The 26,513-nt window shown below is 37.4% G+C and overlaps 1 protein-coding gene across 9 annotated transcripts in view; it reads left to right on the top strand.

Annotated features, from left to right (window-relative positions):
* SUPT3H (SPT3 homolog, SAGA and STAGA complex component) overlaps positions 1-26,513 on the top strand; it is a 282,301-nt gene that overhangs the window by 138,071 nt on the left and 117,717 nt on the right. For 8 of the 9 annotated variants that reach the window (XM_030037308.2, XM_030037306.2, XM_030037305.2 and 5 more), the window contains one exon: positions 5,455-5,539. The exons of the other annotated variant lie outside the window; for it this stretch is intronic. In XM_030037308.2, the coding sequence (XP_029893168.1) occupies positions 5,455-5,539 (85 nt within the window). The remainder of the gene's footprint in view (positions 1-5,454; positions 5,540-26,513) is intronic. 9 annotated transcript variants of the gene reach the window in all.

Raw genomic sequence — 26,513 nt, 5'->3', positions numbered from 1 at the left:
TGCAAATCTTTCATGTAGAAACAGAAAAGGAAAATTGTTAGGGATTTCTAGAAAAGAAGAAGAAAAAAAAAAAGCGTATTTCCCACCAGTCTACCTCACTTTTATACTTTTCCTAGGCTAGTTTCATCAAATTTATTCAAGGTGGGAAATTCCACATGAGTTGGGGCGGCTTTGTTATGGAATGAACTCAACAGAAGCCCCAGTAAGGGAAACTATTTATTCTAGCTTAGTGCACTCGCAGCCACCCTGGTTATACTTCCTTTCTGGCCAGGGCAGCTCTGCGAGGCTGGGGAGGATGGGAGATTGCAGCAGCTTTCTGTCTCCACAGTCTACTCTCCTGGTGGTCCGGCCACCTGGAGAGCTCTGCATCAGGGTTTTTGAAGCAAGCCTGTGCTGTGCCTGGCCCGATCCCTTGCGCAGGCGTTTCAAACCCCAAGAAATGGAGCAAATAAAGTGCTTTATCTATTTCCGATTCAAGATTTTGAGGTTCTTGCAAACGTGGGTCCCTGCACCATGAGTCGCTGTCGTACCTTAGCATGTGCCAAGTATGTGCGTGTGTGTTTACACGTAGTATGCCGTGATGCTTCATGTAGGCATTTAGTGGCTTGGACATTTACCCTTTTGATGAGCCTGGAAACATCATTACAGGAACTTAAATAAATTAGAAATAGAAGCTAAAAGTAAACAATAAAAGAGCTGCAGCAGTCTTTTCTTTCTCCATGCTACTATTTTAATCTTCCTGTGAAAATCTGGGTAAGTTGATCACCCCCTTGTAAAAATGTTTCCTTAAAACAGAGAAACCTTTGAAATTAGATCTTCTAAGAAGGCTTTGTTATTGTATGACATGTCTAATGGGTAGATGCTTCTATTATCAGGACAGTCTTTCATACTGTTTTACTGTTTTGATGCACTGCTAATGTTATTTTTTGATATATTTCCTCTTCAGTATTTACCTGTGGGGAAACAGCTCTTTTGTATTTTCAACAGAATTTTTATGTGTTTCATAGGAAGACTTATGTATACTTCTAGTGAATGGAAGGTTCTTTAAAAGACTCTAATGAACCGTTAAAAGCGAAGCACACGTGGAATGAAATCGTAAGTTATATTAAAGCATCAAGTTCAGTTTCAGTTCCCAGAAGCAAGGGCACCAAATTTTGGTTTTCTTTTGGTTCTTAACCTACATCGTATTCTGTAACTTGGCAAAAATCTGAGCTCCCTGACTCTTAGTTTAGTGTTTATTCTGCTGTCGAGAAGTAAAATGGCAAAAGTGAAGAAAAAAAATGGAAGAGTTTATTACTTTAACTGCTTGTGCATTTGTAATTATTACCTCTGGTAGCAGAAAGGGGTAAAAAAAGGTTGTGTTTGGTATCTTAAAGAGTATTATCCTATAAGCGTGTTAGAATCAAGAAATATATCAAATGCTGTACAAATACAATTAACAAGTATCAAAGCTTTACATTTATTTCGTGCCTAAAAAATCCCATATCGATTGCAAAGAAAAAGGAAGCAGCTGTGGGTAGGTGTGGTGGTTTTTACTTTTTGCTGAAACCATCATGCCAGTATCTAGTTTTCTGTGTGTGGGAAAGAAGTTGGCAGAAGTTATGTGGGAAAACAATGAAGGCAAACTGAGATAGAAACCACTTTTGAAGGTAGAAAGAGTGTAAGTGAGGGAGGAAGAAAGTAGGTGCATCTGGAACTTGATTTTCTATGTAATCAAGTAGTGCAGTTGATTTTGCATCTCTCTGCTTCAGGTTTCTGCATCAGCTGACATATCCTTTTGCATCAGAATGGAGCAAAACGATTTGATATCTGTATCCTCTCAGATCAACGCGCTGCATCTTGATTGCATCTCTTCTGCTTCTCGTGCCATTTAGGGAACCGATAGTTACTTGTGAGAGAGACTTGTAAACGCAGGCAGGGAGGGCATCTCAGCGTAGAGGCAGCATCCTGCCTCGAAAACAGAGTTTTGTTCTTGCACTTTGTTGTCTTCAGAAAAGAAAACCAAAAAACTTTCATTTGTATATGTGGAATGCTGAGTAAAACTGTTAACAAAAGAAATATATGTTCAGCATGATAATGCTGGCAACCAGGCGTTTACTACTCTCTTACATACTTGGGTTTGGTTTGCATTTTAAGTCTTAGAAAGAAAGAAAAATTACTTTTAAATGCTAAAAGGCTAATAATTAAGAATGAACAACATGTTATGGTTGTGGTAACTGAATTCTGTTTGGTTTTACACATCTTGTAGAAAAACATCAATTTTCCTGTTAATTTACGTATGCACCTTACTTTAAAAAAAGATAAATAGTTAAGTTTTATCCTATATGAGCACTTGTTTTGAATCTGTGATGTTTTAAATATTATTTTACATTCCAGTGTAATATGGTAATAAATATTTCTATTTTTATAAGTATTTCCTATACAATATCCAGGTATTCAGAGTTAATAAAATATTTAATAGTATCTGGTTTGTTTGCTGTGCTGTGCTTGTAGTCCTAGGAAGTATCTGACATTGTAATTGATGTACATGGGCACTCCTGCATAATAGAGAAAAAGTTGTGTGAGTTGTGCTTATTGTAGAGATACTGTACAACACATTATAAAACATCACCATCTCTTTAAGATGCTGATAGTCTCAACAAGAGAGACAAATGATAGGGAACAAATACAGAGTGTAATTTCCTCATGCTATGACTATTACAGTACAGTGGGTTATGCTTAGATGTTGCTTGAGTAATTCTTGTGCTCTTACACGTATCAAGCTGAAATTTAATATCATTAGAATTTCAAATGCTGTTTGAAGAATACTGGATATAATTTCATTATTAGATAGAGGGAAAAAACCCTACTATATAACTCTTTAGTTGTTTATAGGTAAAATATTGTTTTATTTTATTGCAGGATAGAAGAATGCTTTTGTAAGGAAATAATTGATATATTCAGTCGCCTATGAAGATTTGAATCTTGCTTATAAATAAAATTTCACTATTTTTAAAAGAAACTGTAGTGTTATTTTTGGCCTGTGCTATTTAATTTACAATTAATATATTTTACTGTACAAGTTTTCTTACTTTAAAAACTCAGGTTTGGGAGGAGAAAGATAATTTTTTTAGAAATGCCTAGAGGAAATATTTGAAAGCATAGCAAGTTGTCTTTCACTGTAATGATGTAAGACTTGAATAGTGGTTTTTTTATTTTGATATGCATGTAATGATAAGGTATTTTCAGTGAGCCAAACTTGGGCCCCATTGAGACCAATTTGAGACCAATTAACAGCTTTAAATTTAAAAAATAATTTAGCCAAAAGTCAGATACGGAGGGGCCAAAAACAGAGCAACCAGTAAACCTTTGGAAGGGTTAATGACTTTGATTTCATTAATTTCTTTGCTTTCATGAGACTTCCATTGCTGGATGATTTTATTACAGAAATATTGTTCCTGTTTTAGGACGCTGAAGTACAAATACTGGATAGCAGACCTGAGCTAGTTTGTTCTGATTGAGAGATTCAGCTTTTTTGAAAGCTGTGATGTGCAGGTGTCCAAGCAACTGTAGACCACAGCTCTCCACCAGCCTTGCACTACATATAGGTGATGTAGGAAGTCAGTTGAGAAAATTTCTTGAAGTAATTTATCCATGACTCTGGCTGATTTTTGTTTGCCACGGTTCGGGAAACCAAGGGCTTTTGCTGTCGTAGAGGGAGAGGTGTGGATAAACGAGGCAATAGATGAGGCAAGAAGAATATCCCATTTTTCCAGAGCTTTCTTAGAACTTCTTTATCCCATCACAGACATGTTTCTCTGGTCCTTCACACATAAGTACCAGGACAAAATTTTATGTATACTATGATAATATGAGAATGCTTGAGCCAGTTCTTGATCCTGTTCATCATAACATGGAAAAAAGCTGCTCATCTTTTTTATGTAAGTAAAAGGACTGAGATAAGAGAAGCTGAAGGATTTTGATGTTCTTGAATACTCTATTACTTACACAAATAGCTGAGTAAATAGGCAAACCCAGCATTACTTATTTATAGCATCCTTCTTGAATAGGTAGTATGGTTGATACATTAAGAAATTGTTTCAAAGTTGGGTGTGGCACAACAAAATTTGTGAAGGGTTTTGATACATATGTATAAGAAGGAGCCATAGCTAGAATCCTTGAATTCCCCATTTCTGCTGTGTGGGACTGAACTGAAAATGTAGGTTTCAGAAGCAAAGAACGGACAGTAGTCAAGAAAAAGCATCTTTTTGTGCCTTATGTGTTGAAGGGAAACCACGTAGAATGAGACCTTTTCCTTTCTCTAGACTGCAGTTCAACTACGCAGATGAAGGTAGGGCTTAGGGAGGGCTTAAGCTGTCTAGACTCACTGAGCTGGACTGATGAGGAGTGGAGTTTGGTGGCAACCTACAGTCATTTTGGACACTAAAAGACCTTCACTGGGTCTTCGACGGCCTCCCTGAAAGAACGCACCTACCAACAAGTAGTAAATCTGTCAGCCCCACTGGGATCTCTTAGATGTTTCACATGAAGTGCCCCTGTACTCTGCCTGGATCTGGAGCTGAAGCCCACCATCCCAATTTCAGATGAATAGTTTCACAGCGCTTTGGGGGCATTTAGTGGGAAATGCTCAGGCTCTGCACTGGGTCAGAGATGCTACAAACTGAAGGTCTAGCATTCAGATTTTCTGCGGCAGCTACGCTATCTATTAATAGGCTGGTGACGGCCACTGCCCGTTCCAGATAAAAGGAGCAATCCCAGCTTTAGCTGAACAAATAGCAGTTAAGGCAGGTGTAGAGAGCAACCTCTGGTATTTCTTAGAGAAGATAAAGCTTTGCAAAAAGTCCATCACAATTTCTTATTTCATGATGCCTGTTGGAGTGGCTTGCCTTTTTGTTTGCGGTATTATATGAACACTATCATCTCTTTATGATCTCCTGTCATTTAATCTTGCAGTGTAGACTTTGAGCCTCCTGTATATTATATATAAAAATGTTTACCTTTGATTCATAGTAGTTCCTTCCATATCTTAGCACTAGCATTTAGATTTGGGATAAAATACTTGTTAACATTTTACCTTTTAAAATAGATATTTGGTAATTTTGTAAACAAAGGGGACTGCAAATACAGAATTACTTCTAGTAGTGCACATACTACAGCTCTGCTTACTCTTTTTTCAAATGTTCCTACAAACTGGATTTTCCTCTGTTTCCTCAATTTTTCATTTTTTCTCACCATGTGCCTTAATATACATTCTTGCAGCTCTTTTGTTCCTTTAATCGGATTACTTTGGTTTATATTCCTTGCACCACACTGAGTGATCCATTTCTGTACATACAGGTATATTAAGCTTGTTGTTATTATTCATATTTTTTTTTTTTTACTTTTCTGGAGACCACCTACTTTCTTTCTTTTAAACTCATTTTCATAGCCTTGCAATAAACCTCTTTCTTTCAGGTTTTCCTTAGGAGATGCTCGCAGGCCACTCCATGAAACTGCAATACTGGTGGAAGACATCGTCCACACTCAACTGATAAATTTGGTAAGAGCATAACTGATAAAATAGTCTTCACTCTAAACCTCCTTGAAACAACATGACATTTTCATGATCAAATGACTAATAACAGATTGTTCTGGTTTTAGAAACTAATAAAACACAGAAACTGAGGGTGATGTTCTGGCCGCAATAATCCATAGAAGCTACTGTTAGGCTTGCAGATAGAGAGCCTGCGCTTTGCTTATGGTTGTATACTGTATTTGTGTGATATCTGCAACCCCACCTAACCTTGGGAATAAAGCTGATGTATTTTCTTGTTAAAAACTTCAAGCTGTTAAAAAACCCCAACTGGTTAGTCATCTGAAGACTTCGTTACTGTTTTTCTTGTGTTCTAGTATTTGTGTTAATGCATTATTTGCTTAATATTTATGTTCTAATATTCTTACTCTTTGATGTTGTGACTTCTGTCAAAAAATAATGCTGAAATATTGAATATTTTTCCTTACTGGAAGCCAATGAAAGTATTGTATAAATGAGGCTGTTTTGAATCTCATCTGTCAGAAGCAGCTCTAAATTTGAACCTCTCCATAGTTTTTAATTAAAGTTCAACAACACCTCTTAAGAAATCAACGACAGTATTTTATACCATGGCATGAATCTGCCATCTGACATTTCGTACAGAAAGGTATACTCTTATATGTCACCTGTAGCTTGGGAAGCATAGCGAATGTTTTTTTTCTTATTATAGTGATTCTTCACATGAAATTACCAGCATGTATGAGTGTGGACATTATATGGAACTGTGTGTATAAATAATACAAATACATATTATGACTAATATTTACATATGATGAGTCCCTAGATCAGCTAGAGCTTTGAGCTGCAAGTTCCTAGATCTTTTCTCTATAATGAGCCCTTTCAGCAATCAGAAGGATTTTTATGTTTCAAGCTAGGTTCTGTTACTACATTAGCTAAAATTAAAAACTTTTGCTAAACTGAGAAAATTCAGAATGGGGCAGACGACATATTAGAAATACATATATATGTGTGTGTGTTTATATATATATAATCTATATATTTATACTTAGAATATTTGTATATTATCTATAGAATATCTTTTATTAAAATATAATATAAATAAACCTCCCCCTGCCCACTGTTTGCCTGCAGACAGGTGCTTTCCTTCAGCTTTGCACTTAATCCGGCAACCGTGCAGTGGCTTCCTGGATCGCAGCAAACGAGCTGGGGTCCCTTCCAGCTCCGGGTAGTTTCTTTCTGCTCATACCTCCGAAGCCCAGCGGTGTGTCCCCGTCTCTGCAGTCTCCTGGCGTTTTTGTGCTGTGGCTTTTTTGCTTATTATGCTCCTCTCGGTCTGTCCTGAACCTGTGCCCTGTGGCTCCTGATGGGGGGGACAACATTTCTCCCCTCTCCACAGGTTGCCCATGGGTTAATCATGCTGCTCTGAGCATATATTTGTAATTCTTACTCTAGCTCTAACTACTAAAAAATTACATTTTCTTAACGACTCCCCTAATTTATGGAAACGGATGGTTGCAGCTTCGCTCTTCCTTTAGCAATAAGGTGAAGAGTCTGTGCTTTTACATCCCACCGAGGCTTAGCTGAGCTGAGCTTTACGTCAAAATGTGCGTTTTGAGAAAATGCAACCTGCAGCCATGTGGTCTTTGCACTTAAATCAAAGCCGGGCGCTTACTTGGGGAATGACCGTGACCCAGGGTTAACCCTGCGTGGGGTGTAGGGCATGTACGATTTCCTGACAGAAGGAAGAATGGGAACGGAGCGGCAGATAAACAGCTTTTCTAACCTTTCCCCTCCGAGCCTAAGACAGCACTTTATTTCTGAGGAAGTGAAAGTATCTTTAATAGCTCATTGCTTTGACCTCTGACATTCACATGCCGGAACTCTTAAATCAGGAGCTTTTTACATACTCCGGACTTCTGATAGGGATTTTTGCGCATTTGTCATCCTTAATAACTGCACATCCTTACTGAGCTGTTTCTATGTAGTTATATTAAATTTTCCCTTTAGATGTAGGTGTTCATGTGGGTATATATCCAGTACTAGAAAAAAAAGCTATTTTTATAATTGAAGCTGACTGCAGATGTAAATTTATTGCTTACTACCTGGGTTTTGTCATATTACTCATGTTAATGGACTACACAGTTCTCATTATGTAATTTAATGATTTCTTCTCAAAATTGATGTCCATTTTGCCATCCATAATACATGTATGAGGCTAAACTGTAGAAATTACTTTTATGCTTGCAATAAAGCTGGCACGTTGCATACATCTTTCATAGTAAACATTTGTAAGAAGAGCTTGTACTTGTTGATTAAGTCCAGGTTTGCACTTCTGAATTAAAAAATAAGTTGCCAGCGTGATTGCCTTTGATTGGTTGACTTTTGATATCTTGCAAGTTTATAGTTCCAGCTTCCTATTTTCAAGGTTGATCTGAACTCTATTAAATCAGGGTCTGGTTTGGACAGATTTATACAGTCACTGCTTCAAACCACTATATACTTCATGAGGTCCGGCTGCTATAGCAGATGACTGCACTAACAAGTCAAATTCTTGAAAAGCAGACTTTTTAAAGTCTGCATCACATTTTATGATCGATTTTTTTGTGTGTGTGTTGTACAATATGCACACTGTTTTACATTAAGTTAAATTCTGCTAAAAGTATATACCAACGTGTAGAAGGAAATGAGTGTCTCCAGAGGATGATTCACATCATCCTAAAATTAGTTTCCAAGTTAGATGAGATGAATCTCTTGAGGAATTTATTTCCTTAGCTGTCTAATAAATGGATCCTTTGGCGGCTTGCTGGGGTTTGAATATCTACGAGTTAGGCATAAAATTTGAGCAATAAATGCCATCCAATTTGTGTCAGAATGCTAGCTTGAGTTTGAAAATTTTTTGCATATATTGTAACTATAATAAATGTTTTGTTATTTGCATATCAAGCAATATAAAAACCAAAAAAATCCACACCAGAATGAGAAAGTTCTCTACACTTTTTGTTCAAGCATTAATGCATTTGAAGAGCACAATGAATTCAAGTTTTAATTTGAAATCAACTTCCGTGTTGACTTATAGTATTTGTTTAGTAACTGATCTATATGTATTTATAGATGCCTTGATATTACCCCTAAAACTGTATTTATTTATGTGTGCTAAGACTAGAGGTTCCAATCAAGGCTATATTGTTCTTTATGGTTAAGCACAAATAGTAGATGACTGTTAGAAGGAAAATTGCGCCTACAAGAAAGGTTCAATGGGGAATGCAAAAAGATGTTAATCAGAAGGGAACAAGCCTTTAAATTACTTACCATTTGAAGTGGAACGAGGCCTCTTTTAGTTCATTCTTTCATCATATCCAATACAATTTGCATGTGCAGCAAGAAGATTTTGAAGCATCGTCTTTTGTAATAATCTATTAGTATCTGTTCAGACCTTTAGAAAAGGAAATCAAAGATCCTGCTTTAGGACAAATCAGTATTATTCAGCACTTTGTCAAGAAAAAGAGGCTGTAATTAAGAGAAATGGAATAGGAATTTTTCTTAGTAATTAAACTACCATTGAGAGGTTTGGCATCAAAATAGCTGAAGTCTTGCACATACATGGATGTAAAAGCATCTGGAAATTTTTTCATGTAATATTTAAGAAAGAGGAAAAGTCTCTCCTCACCTTGACCATCTCTGTCCAGAATTTCTGTCGTGCTGGGCTGGGTCATAGGAAAATGTAGTATTATTAGACTAATATTAAAAACTAAAGATCTCTTAGTATCTTCTCTTGATAGGGCCATAGCTCCATGTTCTCGCTTCGGATGTCATGTTCAAAGGCTAATAGACAATAAGATCATGATGTACTACTTAACTCCTTAACAGTCGTTTTGATTTACCTTCCTTGTGCTGGGAATGTATCAACTGGGCATTTATTATCAGAATGAACTACCAGCGGTTTACTCTCTAGGCTTGCTGAATATGGTAGTAGTAGTACTGACACCTGCTTTCACAGAATTTGATTATTCAATTTAGCACTAGATCTGAACTTCAGTCCTTTACATTTTGTTTCTGAGATATCAGATGGTTTCTGGGAAAAGATTATATTTGTTTTTCCAAAGTGAAAGACATTTTAGCAGTAGCACAGAGTTCAGCAAGGGAATATGAAAAATTACACGTATGCATACCAAAAATACTGATGTGCTTATAAACAGCAGAGTCCAAAAGTCCCTCCCTACTGGTAAGTAACCTTACCTGTCCATGAAAGACTGGCTGCTCAGAGGAAAGGCCACAGCTCATTGCAACAGCCTTGGACTGCATCCTTTTAAATGTTTTCTCCGCTGGAATTCTTCGTAGCCTGTGATAAGTCATTGCGAAGATTGTCATGAATGATAAAATTCATGTTAAAAGTTGTGGTTTACTCCCTGTCGGCTAATGTGTGTCTGCTAGAAGATGGACTCTGATCTCTTCAATTGATGTCGAATGATTTAAGTCAAACCCACTCGGTTGGATTTTTAGAATGCAATAGTGTCAGCTTAAAGGAACTTTGATTGCCCAGCATTGTCTTGTAGATGGTATGTTGGGGTTTTTTTGATCGATTACTTTTGTCTTCCAATGGAAGAATTTAATGTCATACAGCTAGTGCTGCTATCTGATAATTATTAACATTCCACTCTTGCTTCGTTTGTAGGAGCATGATCTGGGTCTCATGTTACATACGTGCATATATGAACACTTTGCATATACACATAGGTAATTTTAATTTTTTCTGGTTTATTACTATTGGAAATTAATTGTCTCTAACACACATAATATAGTTAATTCAGAATCAACTTTCAACCAAAGCACAGAACACACGTCAGTAGGTGACTAATCTATACTGCAATATGATATGGAATATTTTTTTTAAACTGCAGCAGTAATTCATAGGTAGAACACTTATAGCGAGATGCAGAAATTCAGCAGTATGTCAAGTCCTGAGTAAGTCCATAGTAAATCTATCCTGTAGAGTAAATTGCTTTTTATAGTAGGGACTTAAATAAAGATTGGGTAGTCATTTGCCACAACTAGGAAAAGGAATGGTGAAAATACAGAGACAAGCATAAGCATAGGTTTACTGATATGAAATGCTAAGTATTTAAATCATGATGGGCATGAATTTGTGTTTTCAAAGGGCTGTACTTTTTCTGGATGAATGTGGTGTGCTTTCCTTGCTTCCCAGCTTTATTCCTGCAGCTGTTAATCATTTTACTGCAGTTTAAAAAGAAAGGAGAAGGAGGAGGAAAAACTCACCTTCACTGGCCCATCCAGAGAAAAAGACAATGGCGATGGGAGAGGGGAGTAGGAAAAACGAGGATTTAAACAGAAACAAGGATAGAGCTTTCTTGGTTCTTTACAGCCTACTCCTACAGCTTTTTTTAAAACCAAATCACACTCGTTATTCATTCACAAACTTGATTAGTCATTTTAATGTGTGTAACCTCTATGCTGTTCTGAAATCATACAGTCCCAGGTTTGTTTACTGCATTTTTGAACTGTTAGACTTGTAACCTTTATATACGTAATTGTAGAATTTCTGACATTCCTTTTAAAAAAGAGAGAATTGAAACCAGCTCGTTCATTAACAGAAATTGCCCACCGATAAAAACAAACCGTGTGAAGGACTGTTCACTCTTGATCCCAAAGTTATGTGCAACTGTCACTTATGCCACCCTAGTAACGGGAGAAGTCCTTGTTTTATGAGTCTGTTTTAAAACAGTAATAAAGTTTCCTGCGCAGGACATTAATTAGAGGGGTTATCAAAATAAGACAAACTAATATAATTTGTGATTGTACAAAATAAAGGAAGTCGAGGGTACCATAGGGACCTAATGAATCACAGGATGGAAACAATCTTCTGGCTAACTAAACATTCAGACTTTGTACTAAGTCATAGGGTGTATATACAACTCAGCAAACCGGAACACACTGTGTGTTTACATGAATGGGATAAAGGAGTTCACAAAAACCATCTGGGAAAAATCCTTCGACTATTCATTCTGTTCCTACTGTAGACTAAATTAAACAACACGCATACATTTGCAGCAAACACGTGGCACACCTGCCCTGGAAGAAATCAAACTGGAAAAATAAGTCTGTAATATAAAAAATTCCCTGGGTACGAGCAATGTGCATTTGTTAGCATTTCCCATGTGTGATGGAAAAGAAGGGAAGGGACTTTATTTCTAGCAAGCGGTTGTTAATTGTTCCCTGTGCGTTTACATCATTTAAATGTGGTCAATATTTAGATTATGTTACTGCATTGGTAGGAGTAAATTTTTTTTTTCTTTTACTTTTGAATGGAAAGAGCATCTTTGACATTAATTTTTGCGGTCGTCATTCTCAAAATTGATTTTGGATGATTTGTATTGTTTAATTTTTTGAAAGATTTCTGTGTGATTCTAAAAGGAAGGGCTGTTTTTCAAAAGAACTTCTTTGTTCCATTTACAGAGTAGTATAGAGTAGGTTTTGTCATTCTGAGTATATTTTTTTTTTCTGTACAGTGCAAAAATTTGAATAGACTCAACCCATTCATTGCTGTTCTATAGAGATCAGATGCTATTACTGCTGTACCAAAGGAGCTCAGTGACAGCGTGTCTGTTATTTGCAGGTGAAGATGGCACTGGTTTAGAAAGGCCTACATTAGACACAAGGCACTGCTTTCTCAATTTCTTGTTAAGAAAAAATATTTTTTTTTCTTTTTCTAATAGTTTTTGATTAGCAAACACTTGACTTTAGATTACTTGAACAAATGGACAGCATTTCATCTTCAATATATTACAGTATTGCAAAATGTCTTTTAAGGAGGTTTTTTTTTTTAATTTAAATTGGAAACGATGAAGTCTTTTGTCTGACTTTTGATGAAGTCTTGCCTTTTCTTCATTGGTAATTTGTATGGAAAGTGATGTCCTGAGTTTTCTACTCTAACGTTAGCTGCTACTTGTTCACATATTCAGACGTATTTATTCTAAAGCACAGAATCTACTTCAGGAGAGAGTTCAGGAGTCCCAGTTAGGGATTCTGGGCTCTCTCTGTGCTTTCTCTTAAGATGAGAGACTCGATGACTTATTTGGTTAGATGTTTTCTTTCCAGTGGATCTTTCTGCAGAGTCAACACGTGCTATGAGACAGAGCTGCTGCTTTTTGCCTGGTCAGGCAGAGATGCTGCTCAGCAGCCAGTGGTGATGGACTGCACTGATCTAAAAAGTGGAAAGACTAAGATACTGTTATTAAGAACCCTAAAAAAAAAATCAAACAGAAGGAAATGAATAATTATGCCCACATCATTGTAGCAACATGTTCAATAGTGAAGAAAAAAATCCAAACCATTGACTAGATTGAATGGAAAAAGTGGTGTGATCAATGGTTAAAGATTGTCTTGTAGTGCATATAAAATATAAAGAATGAAGGTAGGGCAGGCAGCTATAATCCCAATATTTCCTGATTTTCTGTATCAGTCTTTGGGCCTTTAATAACAGTGACACAGATTTATGTGTGTTGTACATGTATGCGTATATATGTGTCTATATGTACAGGTCTGTTTTTTCCACCCTTAACACATCAGATTCCTGTTTAGGCTCTTCAGCAAGAATTAAGTATGTATGAAATTTCACAGATTGGGGCTTTCAAATATATGGCATTCCTAAATACGTATTTACTCAATTACTTTGGCTTCTGGGGCTTTTATGAATCAATTGATAAGCTGATCCCAGCCTGAGTTTGCAAAATGCAAATACATCCTCTATTTAATTTTTAGATATACTGTTAGGAGTTTAGCATAGATTAATAGCTATTGAAATCTTGGATGAGCTGAGCTGAGACATTCAGTGTACAGGTGCACAGTGTCTAGGGTGTGTTGGCTACTTATATTGATGTCACTTACTATTTTGCTGGAGCCCTACAAAATTCTAGGTGATTAGCTCTTTAGAAAAGAACAAATGAAAAAGTTAAGTTGAAGAGTAGTCATTAGATTTTTATTGCACAATATGATGCACTCTGGTAAATCAATATTTTGTCAATGGTTTTGCTCTCTGGTCTCCTTTACTGAAAGTGTTTATGACTTTTGCCAAGGGTATTTTTGATATAGCCTAAAAAATGTCTCAAATTATTTAGGTGGGCTGACGTGAAGGAGCAATCTTTCTGCCTGTAAAAAGTCATAATTACATCCCAAGCTTCAGAAGTCAAATGGAAAACTGATATTCAGGGTTTCTTTCTTTCTTTAACTTGCTTGTATGTTGTAAATTGAATATTGTAAGTGTATGAACGTGTGTGTAAAGTCCATATCTGCATGCAGAGACCCATCTCATCTAGTAGACTGATTCTGGCAGCAATTAGTAGACTAAATGAAAAGAATCTGAAATTTATCAGTGGTGTGCAACACATGGATATTTGATTAGAAAGATGGACCTCAAGTGAACTTTCAAACGCATCTGTGTATCTTTGAAATGAGCTCCAGAATCCAATAAACAATGGGATTTTAATTATTATTTTTATCATCTTACTTGCTTTATTTCAAATGATTGTCCAAATTTGTTAACTGTCAGTGCCTGGTGGAGGGTAACATTCCTGCTTTTCATCTGAGATCCTGAGTGGATTGACCTGAACAAACATAAAGGCAAACAAACATGTTTTTCTATACCTGAGATAATGATGCCAGATCATCTTTTGTGTCAGGGGACATAAATGGGCACTTCTAGGATGTGACTCTTCATCTCCTAAAGTAGTTATTTAACATTCTGGCCTTACATGTAAAATCTGGACTTCTTAAGTGAGGTGAGATGTCTCTCACTATGACTTTCAGCACTAGCTGTAGTTTTTTTATTTAATTTTTCATTGATTCTGTCAAACAGAACTGTAAACTTGTGAAAGACACAAACTGATTTATAGATATCTGTGGTGAAAAAAGAGTAGTGTTAAATTCTGCATGGTCTTTAAGTGTAACTCATAAACCTTAAAGGTCATCTCAGAGTGTTTAACAGAGCAAATTCATTGTAGTTTTTAAATCACTTTATCTGATTTCAGGCAAACCTGATAGTTTCAGAGTAACTTTTTTTAGGAAGATTGGCTTGTTAAAAGTGTTATGTAGTTACAAGGAAATGTGGTCACAGCTGGTTCTGGTTTCTTAGCTAATCCACCTGATTGGAAACAACAGGTTTTTGATATTTTTCCATTTCTTACACTGACACCTAGTGTTCAGAGTTCTTGAGTTTCTAATACTGCACTTTGTTATTAATAGATTACTGTCGATACTGAAGTTCTCCACCCTTGTCAACATCTTCCATTTCTGTTCTTCTTCAAAAGAAAGCAATAACTGAAGGCAAAGGTGTTGCCATCATTCAAAACAATATTACTTTGGAAATACAAACAGTACGCCACTACTGGAAAACTTGGCAAAAGCTATTCTACTTCTTGAAGCGCTGCAAAATTTGTTTTCTTAAAATTTAAGTGCTTTAGTTTTGGCAAATACAACTCTTTTGTGTCTGTAAGTGTCACTGGCCAACAAAAACAGTGATAACAGCAGAAACCCTTAGATCAGTATTTATTTAATTGTGGGAGATGTCAATGCTTTTTATTTCTGTGTTCTTTTATCTTCAAGCCACGAGTTCTACCTGATAGGAGCGTTGATGGCAGCACAGTCCTTGAGAGGACAGAAAATAACTTATACACAAAAACTGGCACAAACAGTCTTTTATCTCAGACTTGCAAATAAGTGGAGCAATCCAAGTATGGACTGTAACCCATTCCTGACAAAGACGACAACTGACAGAGTAAAATTTACTCTCTAACTCTTATACTTGTGATTTTGCTGTATGTTAACTGAAGATCTTTCATGATTTAAGAGAATATATTAAGAATTTTGTGTGGCTGTATCGATAAGAATCAATGAATTTTGTATTTTAGTGATGGATTCTATAGAAAAGTGAAAAATATTCAGGCGGAGAAAATGCATATTAAACTTATCCTTGATATGATCATTCTTCCGTTTTTCTTTTCATGACTTTTCCTGTAGGTGCACCAAAAAGCTGCCTTTCTGCACCAAGTCATATGTGTTTTAAGTTTCCTATACACTTACTACCTTGCCTTCTCAGAAAACCAGGCAGCAGTGACGATTCACTGAATACTCGCCTCGGTGATGGTCTCCTCTTGAGGAAGCCCTTGGTTCTTACCCAATTTTCAAACGAGTCAGAATGTGACCATAAACACATTCTCTTCCCATAAAACTTGGTAAAATGTATTAGTGAGATGTCAAAGTTTAATTCTACTGCTTTAGGCTGAAACTTTCCCTCCAGAGATGTCTCTTTCCTTCCAGACCCATTGCACAATCTGTAGATTCTTGTGCTATTAAGATAATTGGTGTTTAAAAGAGCAGTGTGGCTGGTCCAGGACTTGTTTGCATGAGGTGATGGAGTTAGTGGCTTGGTCAGAGGAGGGCATAAAGGAAATAATTTTGAGAAAACATGTCAGGAGCTCTGTACCAATTGATAAAGAGGTGATGGTCTCAAAAAAGTATATGCATTACAGTCAGTCTGATTCAGCTGAATTATTTTCAACACAGGTATTGAGTACAGTGGACTCCATGCAGCAGTTGTATCTGTGATTTACGTTAATATTCCCAAACTCAGATAGCTCTGTTTTCATACACGCTTCCTTTAAATTACAATGTATAATGTATAATCTACCAACTTAGACTGCCCATTTTCTTGTATCTTGGGTAAAGGCATTGAACTTCTCTGTGTGCACATGGCATACTAGATACTATACTACGTTATTGCCTATCAATATTTTATATTCCTGTGAACCAGTCATAGTGTGCTTATCAAAGGTGTAATCAGAGACAATAGAGAGAAATGTTACTTGTAGGATATAATTTATTTGACTTCTTTCAGGCTTTTATTTTCAGGGTGATGTGAATTTGGACCCAGAATGGTGATTTCTGTCTAGTGACTATAAATGATGCTTTGGGTGACCAGCTCAGATGTAGACATCTATGTTTAGTCAGATAATTCCCACCTGAGAGATAACTCTTCCATGACAAAAGCCTTGAAGCAATTAAAAAAAAAAAAAAAAAAAAAAGGAGGATAATTGGAACTTCTCTGATGGCAAAAGGAGATGGTAACAGTGTCAAAAGCAGCAGGAAAGTCAGAGAAAATAAAGACATACTGGAGACCCAGATTTCTGGCCAGGAGGAAGCACATAGTGTCCCATATATGAACAGTTTTAAGGGAGGGGATTTATGAAAAGTCAGGTTGGAGCTGATCCAAGACAGAGTTGGAAGAGGGGAAGTCTGTGCATTAGCTGAAAACTGCATGTTCTATGTCTTTTACAGATGAAGAGAGAGAAAGAAATGGGAAAAGATTTGGAGAGACAGGCTGGATTGAGATATGGTTTCTTTAAAAGAGAGTATGGACTGAGGACATCTGTACACCATGAGCAGAAGTACCAGAGAGCAAAGAAAAATTGAAAACTAAGTAGGCAGGATATGATGCATTTACTGAGGTGGGTCAGAGTTGGGAAAAAGGCCAGAGATTTATGACAAGAGAAGGCGTTCAGGAACAAAAATTAGGCGCAACTTTGTGGGAATGCATGTATTCTCTCTTGTAGCAGAAAAATTAGGGAGCTAAAAGAGGAACCCAGGTTGCAAATAAGGAATAGGAAGGCTGAGATTCAGCAAAGAGTTGTTTAAAGAAGTGGAATAAAGAAAGATGAAAACAAACGTAGTGGAAGGAGTTTGGAAGAGGATCCCATGAACATCTCAAAATCTTCAATAGAAAAAGAATGGGAATAATTGAAGTAAGAGGCAGAGGGGTTTGAAAGAGAAACTGGGTGCTGCGCTGGAGCTTGCAGAAGGTCTGGTCTGGAGAATGAGTGAGGGAAGTAGCTTCACAGGACGTTAAGTGCTGACGACAGGGAAGCCATCAAGAAGTGGCAAATGCAGTGAGAGTCAGCAGACGTGTTGCTCCCAAACTGAATCTCAGATGAGGCCAGAGGAAGTAGGTGGATAATGATGAAACAGGTGGAACTTGGCCATTGGTGTCACTGTGTAGGAGAGCACAGGACTAAGAAGAAAGGGAGAGACAGATTCTACATTTCAGTGAAGAATTCATGGTAAAATTGAAAGTCTCGTGACAGGTGCTTCTTCTGTGAACATCACCATACACACGGAAGTCTGAATGCATGCATCTTTGCACCATCGTATACATGCAAGCATATATGCATATGTATATAGATTAATAATGGGCACTTGTATAGCGATACACAGCCTGATGCTAGTATGTCAGCTTCAATATACTCACAAGATATTGTTCCTAGCAACCATTCTCACAATACTTGGTAAATACATTTTTTATAATCTCTAATTTTTCGGTATGTTTGTACATTGTTTGCCATTTTTGTCTTACCTTGTGCCATCATCATTCCAAATTAGGGAAAAAAATTGGATCACTTTACTGTTGAGAAATTAAAGTAGAAAGAAGACGAAGTGGATTTTCCCCATGTCATGAAACAAATTAGTGGCAGAGCTGAAAAAAAGTTGACTAGTTGTAATTGAGAGGGAAGCTGTGCAAACCTATTTCATATTGATGGTGTATGTCTCAGCCAATTGGATTTTTATTTGACAATCCAAAGGTGTAATAACTTTTATTGTAAGAGGAAGAAAAATACATCAAGGCTAATAAATAATGGGGGACCTACTAGGGATATGCATAAATGCGTATCCTGTTCCTATGTATATACAAGGTTAATTGTGTCTCTTTTAATTTTGCTATGTGATTCAACGGGATTGTCAGGTAATCGTCCTATTGAAAGAACAGAAGAGGATAAAATTTCAAATAACTTTGTTAATCTCTTCTGGCTGTTAAAAGAAAAGATTTATTGGTATCAAATTTTATTGCATTCTTAGAATTTAAGGATTGATTGGCTGCTAGTTTAGCTTACTTGTCTCTTCCAGTTAGAAACCCAAACACAACAGAAGAAAGACATCGCATTGAAGCCGACATGCAACAAGTGAGTGAAAGTTCACTTGGCTTTTTCTCTCGGCACCAGGTGCAAAAGTTGGCTAAAAGTGCTGTGGCAGGCAGTTATTTTAAAGCAGTTTCTGGTTTAGTGTTTTATCAAGCCCAGGAGTAAAATATTCTGCAACTACTGCAGTTTCACAAAGCTGCTTTTTAAGGTAGAACTCTGAATTGTTTAACTAATTAAAATGGCCCAGTACAAACATTAATCATACCATAACCATTAATGGGAGGGTTTGTGGGATTTATGGAGGGCTGTATATGATATTTTTAAAGTGTGTATCATTTCTTTGCTTAATACACAATATGCTTGCATTCTCTGAATATACCAGAGGTTCTTGAAATCTTGAGGAGTATTTGTGATTTTCTACATCCCCTCTTATAAATGCTGGAGGAGGTGTATCCATTTCTGGGGAAAGACGACTCTAACAGTGTCCTGATTAGTGACTTGACTTAATCTGATAGGTTTTTTCTTGAATAGCTGCTCCGTTACAGCTTTATAGTATGCTTTAAAATAATAGTTCTCTAAACTGCAGTTTTCTCAAAGTGGGAAGGTGGTGGCTCAATGATGACATAAGCTCCAGAAGTGTAGAGTTCAAGTGGTTTGCATGTGGGATTGCCAAATAACACGGTTTTGGTTTGTTTTCATTTTATTACACCAATTCTCCTCCCCAGATGTCTTGGATTTCTGTGGTACCCCCCTTTGCCTTTGATTCTTGCTCCTTGTAACTAACAATTTTTATTAGTCATCCCGCTAATACTCGGTGTTTTTACTCAGCACCTGTTGTCTTCAAAGCACTTTGCAATAATAACTAGTTAATCCTCACACTAGTCCTGAATTTCACTGTCATTCCTGTTCACATGTGAAAAGTGAGCTCGATGACTTGCCTAAAATTGTGTAATGGTTTTGACACCTGTATTAGGACTTAGTCTGCCTATTCTGCGTCTGCATTACCCAGGCTGATCCTCTGGCCTCTCTACATGCTGAGTTTGTGGCATGCCAGTTATAAACTGAGCATTTCCTTTTGGTTAATGACACGTTTTTACCCTGATTGCTCTGGAATTTTAATCCTGAACCTTGTAGAAGAACTATGCTGGAAGGAGCCTCAAGAGGTCATCTGAGCCATATCTCTGATCCTGGACTAATTTTGGCCTTTGTTCAGGAAAGCTCTTAAATATATACATATAAGTGTGTGCATGTATGGGTATATATGCATATATATACAATTATTTATTGAATCAAGTCCCATTTTTGGAAGAATTATGGATAACTGCCTAATGAAAGTTTGATGTAAGCTACTACCAATTGCTTTGAAATACTTGCACAGAATATCATGATTGATATTGCTGTGGGAAGTAGTAGTACTACAGAGAAATTTATACTGGGAAAGGCAATGCTTTGTTGTGACTTCTGGAAATATTGCTTCCTCTTTTTCTTTTCTTTTCCTTTTTTTTTTTTTTTTTTTTTTTTTTTAATGGACCTGTAGCAAGAAATCTGTCCACTACCTCAAATAAGGTAGTGATTTTGCTTCTATAATAAACCCTCAGCTAGTTTGACTATTCTTGGCCTGTCCATCTGAAAGCTACAACTTTATGGAAACAGAATGAAATAAAGTGTTCTCTAATATGTCACAAATCATAGTTAAAACTGGAAATCCAGTCTGACACTGTGGTCTTGGTTTGTATGATTTGCCTACCCTTTTTTGTTTCTGCAAAGCAGTATATGTATTTGAAGGCTGGAGTTTCAGCCAGGATTTTCAGTCTTAACTGTGAATTTCCTTCCTTTAACAGGTTTAAAGCAAGCCTTTCAGATTGCTTCAGTATAGCTTTTAGGACTTGAATTTCCTTTGTGTTCATTTTGGTCCTTTTCCAATATTTATCTATCCATTTGAAACTCCTTCAAATCTGTGTGTATGGGAGCAGTTACAATAGGAGGTGGTGGCATTTCTATTATATTACTGTTAGAGTTGATTCAAATAATGCCTGATTTTGAACTCAGTCAAACACTGCAAGCCTAAAATTCAGGCTCTTGCTCAAGTATTACAGGGTTCATGTCCTGCTCAGAGGTCTCTATAATTACTGTGTCTGGCTGGAAAACAAGAATTCCATTTCCTGAAAAATTTAGAGGTTTTGACATTCACTTTTTCATCAGAACAAAACTAAAAGCTTTTAAAAAAAATTGTAAAAACCTACTGAGATGAAGAGGAACGTTATCTAGCCGGTAGTCCAGTGGGTAGGACAACAGCGTTGGAGAGGAAAGACCAGTGTTCAAGTCTCTGCTTGCTGGAAGAACGTAAACTTGAAACTGAGTATCCCATATGCTGAGTGAGTGCCATAATATAAGACTGTTGAATACATCTTTTGATGTTGTTATTTCTCTCTATGATCTTAACCATAGACCTGTGAAATATTGCTCAGTACCTGTATACAAAATTGTTTGTTTCAAGGAATATGACTTTTCCAGTGGAAAAATATTTCATTTCAAGGTACTGACCAGTGCTCATGATTAAATTATTCATATATTTCACATGTGCATTTAATAAAAAAAAATACTTAATAGTGATTATTTGTAGTTCAAAAATTCAACTTAATTTTTATAAATCTTTTGCTTCAGCTATAGCTGCAGGGTCTCATAAAAGCTTGACTGCTTCGTGTTTATTCATTTTTAATGGTAATTAATTCATATTAGTGGTGAACTTCATTATTTACAAAAAGTTATTTTAAACCTTTTGCAGCTTTAAATCTGTTACATTATTATAGTACCAAATGCAGCAGAGTGTTGTCGGAATGGATTATATGATTCAACATTAGATATATCTATTGGTAGTCTAACCTAGCGATGGAATTTTTTTTCTTAACATATGCAATCCTCTGACGTCGCTTATAGATAAAAGAATGTTTCCTTGTTTAAGGAGAGCTTTCTTCCCACTCCATTTGTGCTCCGTAGTTTCATACTGGCACAGTTTTTGTAAAGGTCATAGAGAAAACTTAATGTGAGCAATTTAAATCTGAAGGGTACAATGAATGTTCTTTTTTAAAAAAAACATAAATCAGTGGACTTGTTGCATCAATACTGTGTTTGCATGTTAGAAGTATGTCACAATTCTGTGCTCTCATGATTCTGTTATCATGGGTTGGTGACCTCTGCTAAAAAAATTACGTCAATCTTCTCCATTAGAATAAAGTCAGTATTGTAAAGTTTATTTTCTTCTATACATCATTATGAAGAAAAGGCACTATGTTTAATTCCAAAAAGCAAATATTAGCTTCTTCCAAATTCTTGCTAAAGTTCCCATCTATTCTAATATCTCCAAAAATGTCCATAGCAGTTGAATTTCTGAGGCTGTTACTATTCGTGTTGTGTTTTTGTGTGTGTGTCTGTCACTTGCTATCGGTCATCCTGGACTGTAAGCTTTATGTGACAATGTCCTTCTTTTTTATGTGACTGTGTGACGGCCAACATTGCAATCCTGTGACCCACCAGTACGATATAAATAATAAACAACTGAATCAATATATAATAAAAATGAAGAAATAAATGAAAAAGGGACTTACTGTTTAATTTAACATCTTTGAAGATATTAGAATTTCAAATTAAGGACTTAAATGACTCTAGGCCCTTGCTGTGATGTTTTGGTATAACTAAGCTGTCTAAGCTACTTAAGACTCTGTCTTGCAGGACTATGCGCAATTGAAACAGCTGCTCAAAATCATGCTAATGAAAGGTTTACATCTCACCATTGTGCATTTTGTATGTATAATATGTATACTTGCGGTCACAAAAATGTATACACACCTGTTTTGGGGAACAGGAATGGGATATTCCTTGTTCATAGATTTAATTAGTTATTTTGTTCTTATCTGCTAACTACAGCTCCTGCAGACATTTTTACCCTGTATGCACAAAAGATGGGTAAGAGGTATGTCTAGTTGGATTTTCCTGTCAAATCCTTCTTTATCATGTAATTTTGGTTGGAGATTTTTTGTGGGGAGGGGGTGTTTTTTTACGAGCAGTTAGGCCCTTCAGCAGTTAATCTAACAAAGACTTAATGTTATACAAAAGTTATAGATACGGTGCAGTTCTGGAGGGTGGTTAACACAGAGTTTACATTTCATATTCTCAGGGAAATGTAGTGCCGTTGCGCTGCTGTATGCAGTGCGTTTCATTAGTGTTGGAGACAGCAGGAGGCTATTTTGTGGAAATGTTTCTGTCACCGTCAGTAGAAACATGCCCGTCTGGTTGAAAAATAGCCTGTGTCTTGCCAGTTCCCTACTTCTAAGCAATTGCAGTAGGAGGATGTTAATCTTAACCTGTCACAACCCATTTCAAATCTAAAATTTTATTAAACTTCCAAATGCTTCAGTAATATAAGTATGGGAGACGCGACTGTGTTCTTATGCAAGAGCTGCTACCATTCTCAGATGCAGGAAACATTTTAATTAGTTTTTATTAGTATTTAGTAGTTAGGTGTGCTGGAACTCCCAACCAGGCTCTGCGAAGGGATGTGAAGCCTGTAGGGTAGGCTTGAGTCAATGCAAGAGCACTGGATTGCACATCTCTTTCTGTCTGTTTTGCTGGCTGTAGACTAGCAATTGCACGCATTCAAAAAAATGATCTATAGTGTATTAGTTATAGATATCCATGCCTTTTTGCAGAAACCCTGAACACATCTTACAGTGATGTCAGGACCCTTTCTGGGTAGATCTAGTCGCCTAATGGAAAATGTAGTTTCTTGCATCCTTGGTTATTCTTTGAAAATATCTTTGTGTCAGAGGCTTTTCCTGGGACCCCAGGTTCCTTTTTGGTTGGTTTTTTTCATTGCAAACCTGGGCTGATGGTTACAACCTGTGTTTGTTGGATGGGCTGTTGGAAATATATTTGGAATGAGATACTTTATGTCCTGGTTGACAGGAGAGGGTATGCATGATTTCATAATGAAGAGAGAAAGGTAGGATTTAGGTCTGGATTCAGATACCTAAATTCTATATGCATGCGTCTATATGTCTGCTATAGATATCTAAGTACCCACTGTAGCCACTGAAGCAGAGTCAGCTCTTCAACTCTGTAAACAACTACTGTCCAGTCACCTGAATAGTCCCCAGGCTCCTTTTACTGTTCGGGAGCGTAGACACCTACATAACATTATACATACATAATTTGAGGTGTCAATCTCCAGCTGAATTCTACCTCAAAATTCCCATTGCAAACCTCTGAAGTGAAGAATCATAGAATGATTTGAGTTGGAAGGGACCTTAAAGATCATCTAGTTCCAACCCCCCTGCCATGGGCAGGGACACCTTCCACTAGACCAGGTTGCTCGAAGCCCCATCCAACCTGGCCTTGGACACTGCCAGGGATGGGGCAGCCACAGCTTCTCTGGGCAACCTGTGCCAGTGCCTCACCACCCTCACAGTGAAGAGCTGCTTCCTTACATCTCATCTAAATCTACACTCTTTCAGTTTAAAGCCATTTTCCCTCATCCTATCACTACATGCCCTTGTAAAAAGTCCCTCGCCAGCTTTCTTGTAGCCCCCCTTTAGGTCCAGTACCTTTAGGTACTGGCAGGCTGCTGTAAGGTCTCCCCTGAGCCTTCTCTTCTCCAGGCTGAACAACCCCAACTCTCTCAGCCTGTCTTCAGAGGAGAGGTGTTCCAGCCCTCTGGTCATTTTCATGGCGTCCTCTGGACTTGCTCCAACAGGTCCATGTCCTTTGTATGCTGGGGGGCCCCAGAGCTGAACACAGAACTCCAGGTGAAGAAGCATATGTTGAATTATGACTTCTTCATTCTTGGGCTTCTTCATATTTTATATCCATTGCTGCTGTCATTAGTGAGCAAAGCCTTCTTTTAGCCTTGTGATATTGATGTTTACATTGGTATTCCCTGATGTTTACAAATTGGTGACAGAATTCAATGGTACTTAGTAGTGGTAGGAAAAAAAGCAGCATCTCTACTGATTCAGGGCCAGATCTCTTCTTCCTAGCTATGGTGCCTTTCAGACTGAGTTGATGGGACACGCAGGGAGACCTGCGTTCCTGAGATAGTTGTTTACGCTCACCTTATTGTCAATGAGACAGAAATGTCCTCTCATCTTAAAGTAAATATCTATCATTTATTCCATAACAGTGTGTATTTTTCACACTTTATTCACATGAACATAGGAACTCAGGTATTTTAGAGAATGAGTGATGATGAGTCATAGCCATTAAGTTAAACCTGGAGATTTCACTGTTTTCTCTGTAATTACTGCTCTAATTACAGCGTTGTTCCTGTGTTTTCAGGTAACCAGCCATAAAATGACATGCATAAGCAGTTGTAGCACTATTAACCTTGAGCTACCCTGTCTTAACCAAACCCCCTCAGCACTCGTGTGCGGGGTCATTCTCCCTCTTACTCGCCTTCAGATCCAGCGCGTATCAAATCCTCGTGGGCACGTGTTGTCTCAGGACAGGGGCACAGATCTCCCTTCTGCAGCCTTGCTTATGGCTCCTGGCTCGAGCACTACCCCGAGGGCTGAGAGAGTCCGATTTGGATCTCTGTTGGCTGGAGGAAAGAATTAAGCTCGTCTCTTTGGTGATGGCTCTGATCTCCAGGTGATGATCCATAAGGGACTCACTTTAGGGAGCGTCTTTGCCACCATATGTATTTTTTAATTGAGGTGGCCCTGACTTTTGCATTTTGTCCAGAACTCAGTGCTCCCAATGTTTATTGAGGATATCTAGAAGATTAAATCCTCCCAGGGAGAGAGTTGTTAGGTGACAGGCCAGACCCTGAACATTTGAGTCCTACTAAAATGATGTCGCTGTGGCACACGGTTTTCGGCAAGCTCAGGGATGTCGGTGGACATCCCTGGCAAAAATACAGGTGCTTAAATTCCCTCCATGTTCTACTTGAGGAACAAGGAGACGTTTATGGATATGGGCTGTGTCCTTACACTGGACAGATTATAGTCTCTGGCTGAGTTGTCTCTGGAGCAGTTAAAGGAAGATTTTTTTCCCTTCCTTTGCTCAAGTCATCAGAGCAAAGGACTACAGGGTGCACTTCTGCAAGACTCGCTGGAGTTGTCTGGGCATTTGGGGGCTTTTTCCTTTCTAAGTAGGTAATACTTGAATGAGATCTTGAGATAATGATGTTCAGCAAATGGATCTAGTGGTCTAACACATAAGGAATATTTTTGCCGCTTTATTGCGATGCCTTAGCTGGTTACCTCTTCTCTGAACCAGTGTTACTATTTAGTCACGACCGAATAATGAATTTAAGCAGCTTGGTGTTTTATTCCTCCTTGCCAACCGGCATCCAGGCAAGGAAAGCTCACTTCTTGTTGCCAAGAAAGATGTACTCGCTTCACTCATTGCAACAGCATCTTCCTGATGAAATTGGTGTAGACGGAGAAAATACAGTGTGGGATAGGACTGCAGGAATAACCCAGAGATCTAACAGCTGGAAAGTTGTACAATTTAACCAAAAAAAGGAGTTAATCATTAAGATGATATCACTACTGTATTTAGTATTTGCTAGAGCCGAGCAGTCAACATAAAGCTGTCTGAATTCAAGACATTTTTATGCTGTATGTTTTGGGAGTTTTCCACAAAACGTACTGTAGGCAAGCTGGAAAAGATGTGTCGTGCCACTGAATACGAAATGACATTAGAAATTTTTTGCCAAGGTGCTTTTTCTTCACAGCATATTCCTTATGTTATTCCTTATTCCTTATGTTATTAAGCATGATGTTCAGGGAAAACATCCCATCTGGATAGCATTACCTGTAGGATGTGCAGCTTGTATGTATCTTCTGGAGGTTAGCGTCTAATGTTAAACAAAGGAAGCTGATTAAAAACATCTGTAAAACATTTTCATAGTTCAGATTTTATACAGTGGGTATTGAATTACCTTGCACATGACTGCATGTCTGAACTAAAAATAATAAGGTAAATCTTTTCCTTTTATTAAA

This window comes from Aquila chrysaetos, chromosome 15 (genome assembly GCF_900496995.4).
Source record: "Aquila chrysaetos chrysaetos chromosome 15, bAquChr1.4, whole genome shotgun sequence".
NCBI classification, from domain to species: domain Eukaryota; kingdom Metazoa; phylum Chordata; class Aves; order Accipitriformes; family Accipitridae; genus Aquila; species Aquila chrysaetos.
This window is presented reverse-complemented; position numbering and strand designations above follow the sequence as displayed.